Genomic DNA, 5,798 nt, shown 5'->3' with positions numbered 1-5,798 from the left:
CGCTTTGTTTTAAGTTGAGTTACATCTATATCACAGCCGTACCACATAGAAGAAAATTAAAAGTGAAACTTTCATGATTTCCTCATACATGAAATTCTAATTCGTATTCAGATTTTAAAGGATTTCATCTAATTAGACTTAATTGATTAATCACAGCAGCTCTGGTGTTATATCAGAATCAGGGTGAGCACATCTAGATTTCTGAAAAAGAGGACACCTAGCTCTTTCTTGACATATGATACTCAATTGTTACTAAAAATACTTAATAGTTATTAACTAATTTAAAAACATATAATTAAAGACTCCTTAGTATCATGAAATGAAGTTAAAATAATGGCCGCTGCAGACGGGCTAACGTTAGCCCTGGCTGCCGCCGTCCTCTCAACATCGGAACTTTTTTTTTTTTTAATTACGCATTAAATCAGTAAATGTTCCATATAGTGAAGCTTAAAATATAATTTTCTCACCTCTAATTATCTTAAAACGTACTTTTATTGAACAACAGAAACAGAAAAGAGAACTTTTAACTTAATTCTCTGAGCTCTGTGAGCGCTTACCTGGAAGCTGCTGCTGCTGCAGTGCATGCTGGGACAGCTGTCAGTCTGGAGGACGGACAGCTCTGCTCTGATGCATGCTGGGTAAAGAGGGAGGGGCCAGAACAACATCCGGGGACTTTGTCCGTTCTTGGTCTTCTTGTTCATTGGATTGGAACAGTACTAAGGTTTAGGCTAAAGACGTTTTTTGAGTGGATGAGAACGCACAAGTACACTGATTGTGAAACGTCTTCCGTTGTGACGGCCTCAACTACAGATATGGCGCCCGCCGCACGGCTAAAGGGCTCCATAGCGCCATCTGCCAGAGCGGAGTTGTAGATGTATCCCGTTTTCCCTCATTGTTTTAGTCAAAAATATATATATTTTTATAATTAACACTAGGAACTGAACAATCAATATTAATTTGGCAGCTGAAAATCCCGATATATCGGAAATACATTTTTTCCCACACCCCTACATGACCGTAACAGCAGCCTTCCTGTGAGGACTAAATAATGACGATCCTTGTTTTAACCTGCAGACGTCCAAAAACCAGCAGAATAATGAATCCGCTGCCTTCTTTGACAGATAGAGGTTTAAAGTTTAAAACAAGGCAGCCTTCCTGTTATCCTCTCTCTCCTGGAGGCTTAAAGAAGCAGAGCATTTTTATAGAAATAGCTTTTCCTCTATGTAGCGTTTAACAGCTCTGTGCTTTCTCAGTATCTCAGACTGATAACAGCAGTCTGACTCTGACTCCGCCCCTCTCTGATGGCTTCCGCATCGAGTGCTGCTGACGACGCCTTTAGTTCTGGTTCCTTTTCATGTTTTCCTTCTTCCAGGTCAGACTGGGCTGAAAATCAGACCCCACACTATTTCCTGATGCATTAAAATGCTGCAAGCCCAGAAAAACAGATTTAACAAATAATGAGAAAATTAAACCATATTTTAATAATTTTACTCTTCTGCAAAATGATGTTTTAATGGATTACATTTATTTAATCTGCTTTTCATCTGTGAAGGGGAATGAGGAGAGACCCAGATGTTGAACAGGAGATTCCCTTCATGTGTTTTACCTGCTTTGTTCTCTGCTTGCAGGATCCGTTGGCAGGAATCTGGCCAACAAGCCCAACGTTTACGTATCGAGCAGCGCTGGAGCTCGCTGGAAAGAGGTCAGTACGGAAGGCGCCGCAGACGGCGAGACGAGAACCGGCGGCTTGTTTCTATGACGTCAAAATACAGAAAAGGCCGATCTGTTGATCGATCTGTGAGGTTAAACTAACTGGATTAGGATCCAAACGTTTCAATATTCCTGCAGAGCTATTAGGTCGTTTATTTCGTTTATGCTTCGGTTGTAAATAATGTTTAACAGTTTCAGGACTTTTACCTCTGAGTTATGTCTAAGTTTTACTTTACAACAAGCAGAGTTGGGTATTGATTCAGATTTTAATGCAGAATCCAATCGGTAAGATTCAAATATACTTTATTATTAATCCCAAAGGAAAATTAAATGTTGTAGTAAGTCATAGTTTTTGTTGTTGCTGTTTTTAACCAGTTGTTCTCGGTGTTGATGTTGGAAAAACTATCTAGAAATAGGTCAAATATTCTTAGATGAAGTGTATTGACCCTTTATTTGAGCAGGTAAATGAGATAGTTTGCCAATAGAATGAGGATTTTTACTCTTAAAATAAGATAATTACAAACCCAAAACCAGAGAAGTTGGCAGGTTATGTAAATCTAAAATAAAAACAGAATTTAATGATTTGCAAACCTTTTTTAACCCATATTCAGCTGAATACAATGCAAAGACAATATATTTAATGTTCGAACTGAGAAACTTTTTTTTTTTTTTTGCAAATAACCATTAACTCAGAATTTAATGCCAGAAAGATGTTGCACAGGGCATTTCTACCACTGTGTTACATCACCTTTCCTTATGCAGGGTTCCTGCGGCTCCTTAAAAAGTCTTAAAAGGCATTGAATTCTTCAAAATCAAACGAAGGCCTTAATTGGTATTAAAATGTCTTAAATCACTTTTTTGCAGGTCTTAATTTTTAAAACATCATAAATAGGATTATTTTTATTTTTATTTATTTTGGTCCCGATATCAGAACCAATAAAGCATTGTTGCGGCCGGGACATTTGGGAGATGCACCGTTTACTTTTTGTCTGGAGAATATGAGCAAGTGTAAATGTAACAAAATTGTCTCCAGCCAAGAGTTTTCTCCATGGCTAAAACCAGGGAACATGCATGAGGCTCAGTGGATTTATGCAAGAAGTCATTCAAGCTCAGAACGATGGGAATTAAGGCAGTGGAGTCGCACATGCGAAGCACGAAACACAAAGCGTCAAAATGGAGTTACAGAGAAACAGCCGGTATTTCTCAGTTTAGTTCCACCCTTGTCTCTGCAACGCCTCCACTTATCACCAAATCAAACAGACTAAGAAAACCATACAAAGAAAAATAGCTGCTAAAAGACTTAGCACTGGTTATGTTGAGGCTTTAAAACTGATTTGTTTGGTTCCCTGCTAAAACAAAGTTTGTGAATTCAGTTTGTCAGGATTTGGTTATTGAGTGTTGACCCAAAAGCAGAGGCAGAGAGGCAGACGTGAATCTTTTGTGGTTTTAATAATGACTTAACAGAAAACAGCGGCTGGTTATCCAAAAATCCAAAAGGAAAACAAAGTCCAAACAAACATGAAACCAGAAGTCCAAAAATCAAAAACATGAAAACAAGTCTAACATACTAGAAACCATGGGGACATCAGGGGAATCACAAACATAATGAAGAAGGCTCTGAGAGAAGGAGTTGGAGCATGTAGACGGTGTTTGACGAGGACCCAGCAAAGGGGAACTGAAGAGAGAGGGCTTTTAAAGGAGACAGAGACAAAGAGGGGGCTAATGAGGAAACTGGGAGCAGGTGTGCACAGAACAAGAGGGAAAGAGCTAGGGAAGAAGGAGAACACAAGAGGGCAGCAGAGAGCAACAAATAGAAACCTGGAAGACTGGAAATAACACAATGTTAAAAGAAAACATAACAACCCAGACTAGGACAGTAACTGGAAAAAACCAAAGAACACAGCAAGGAGTAAAGCAAGACTAAATACTATAACAGAAACCTGACACAGTTAAATAATTGTTCAAATATATCTGTCATTTGTGTGTTTTTAGCTTTCTTCCTGTATGGGAAGCTTTTCAAAATTTGAAACATTAGTGCAGTGGTTTATGTTAAAATAAACCTTTGGGTTAAGTTGTCGCAGGCAGGATTTTCTTGTATTTTTTTGTGGATTTGGTTTTAAATTTTTATTTCAAGTGGCATTAAAAAGTCTTTAAAAGTCTTGAATTTAACTTGCCTTATGCTGTAGGAACCCTGTTTTAACAACACTCTGTAAACGTTTGGGAACCGAGGAGACAATTTTTGAAGCTTTTCAGGTGGAATTCTTCTAAGCTGACGTACAGCTTAAGATGTTCAACAGTCCGGGTCTCCGTTGTATTTTACGTTTCATAACGCGCCACACATTTTCAACGGGGGGACAGGTCTGGACTGCAGGCAGGTCAGGGGAGTTCCCGCACTCTTTAGCTACGAAGCTGTTGTAACATGTGCAGAATGTGGCTTGGCGTTGCCTTGCTGAAATAAGGAGGGGCGTCCATGAAAAAGACGTCGCTTGGATAGCAGCATATGTATGTAACCTGTATGCACCTTTCAGCATTAATGGTGCCTTCACAGATGTGTAAGTTACCCATACCTTGGGCACTAATGCACCCCCATACCATCACAGACGCTGGCTTTTGAACGTTGCGCCTATAAAAGTCCGGATGGTTTTTGTCCTCTTTGGTCCGGAGGACACGGCGTCTACAGTTTCCGAAAACAATTTGAAATGTGGACTCATCAGACCACAGAAGACTTTTCCTCTTTGCATCAGTCCATCTTAGATGAGCTTGGACCCAGCAAAGCCGGCGGCGTTTCTGGATCTTGTTGATAAATGGCTTTTGCTTTGCATAGTAGAGCTTTAACTCGCACTAATAGATGTAGCGACGAACTGTAGTTACTGACAGTGGTTTTCTGAAGTATTCCTGAGCCGATGTGGTGATTTACACACTGATGTCGGTTGTTGATGCAGCACCACCTGAGGGGTCGAAGGTCACGGGCATTCAGAGTTGGTTTTCGGCCTTGCCCCTTTACATGTAGTGATTTCTCCAGATTCTCTGAACCTTTTGATGATATTACGGACCGTAGATGGGGAAATTCCTAAGTTCCTTGCAATAGAAATGTTGTTCTTGAACTGTTCGACAGTTTTCCCACCCATTTGTTCGCAAAGTGGTGACCCTCGCCCAATTCTTGTTTGTGAATGACTGAGCATTTCAAGGAAGCTGCTTTTATACCCAATCATGGGACCCACCTGTTCCCAATTAGCATGTTCACCTGTGGGATATTCCAAATAAGTGTTGGATAAGTGTTCTTTGTCACTTGTGCCAGCTTTTTTGAAACATCTTGCAGGCATCAAATTCCAAATGTATTTGCAAAAAAATAACAAAGTTTACCAGTTGGAACGTTAAGTATGGTGTCTTTGCAGTGTGTTCAGTTGAATATAGGTTGAAAATGATTTGCAAGTCATTGTATTCTGTTTTTATTCACGATTTACACAACGGGCCAACTTTTCTGGTTTTGGGTTTTGTAGGTAACGTAGACTTGAAATAAGACAATGCAATTGTGTTTTCTTATTTTAAATGTAAATTATGTTCCTCCATTGGCAAAATGTTTCTTTTATTTATTTAATCCAAGAAGAAATGGTTTTATTTTAAGAAAAAAAGACTTCTCTAGATTTAGATTTTATGCCAGTGTAGAAGGGAAGGATCCGACTGAAGAAGTCAGAGGCTTCAGGAAATCACTGCTCTCCATGATCTTCACTATGAGGAATCCTTCTGTGTGAAATCATCTCCAGAGTTCTTAGAACAGTTGAGCTTTTTTTGCCCTTGCCATGATAAGAACCTAAGTTTCTCAGGTTTTTTGGTCCAGCTGATTGTTGATGCCTTCGCCTTCTTAGAGTCAGGCTGTTAAATGTTCTGGAGAAATCAAAGAACCGGATCCTCACATTGCTGTCTGCCTTGTCTAAATTACAGCAGGTTTGTTGAAGCAGGTCTAAGATGGCATCTTGAACTGATTAATCCAAGAAAAAATGCATTTATTTTAAGAAAAAAATACTTCTTTTCCAATGGAACAAGACAATTTACATTTACAAATAGAAACAAAAATGGCATTCGCTTAT

At 39.3% G+C, this 5,798-nt stretch overlaps 1 protein-coding gene across 1 annotated transcript in view; it reads left to right on the top strand.

The window, feature by feature from the left end:
• Nucleotides 1-5,798, top strand: part of sorl1 (sortilin-related receptor, L(DLR class) A repeats containing) — a gene marked incomplete at its 5' end in the record, with an annotated part of 73,949 nt that overhangs the window by 5,108 nt on the left and 63,043 nt on the right. The window contains one exon of the mRNA XM_015392290.1: nt 1,629-1,702. Within this exon, the coding sequence (XP_015247776.1) occupies nt 1,629-1,702 (74 nt within the window). The remainder of the gene's footprint in view (nt 1-1,628; nt 1,703-5,798) is intronic.

This window comes from Cyprinodon variegatus, unplaced genomic scaffold, assembly GCF_000732505.1.
Source record: "Cyprinodon variegatus isolate N-32 unplaced genomic scaffold, C_variegatus-1.0 Scaffold584, whole genome shotgun sequence".
Taxonomy (NCBI): Eukaryota; Metazoa; Chordata; class Actinopteri; order Cyprinodontiformes; family Cyprinodontidae; genus Cyprinodon; species Cyprinodon variegatus.
This window is presented reverse-complemented; position numbering and strand designations above follow the sequence as displayed.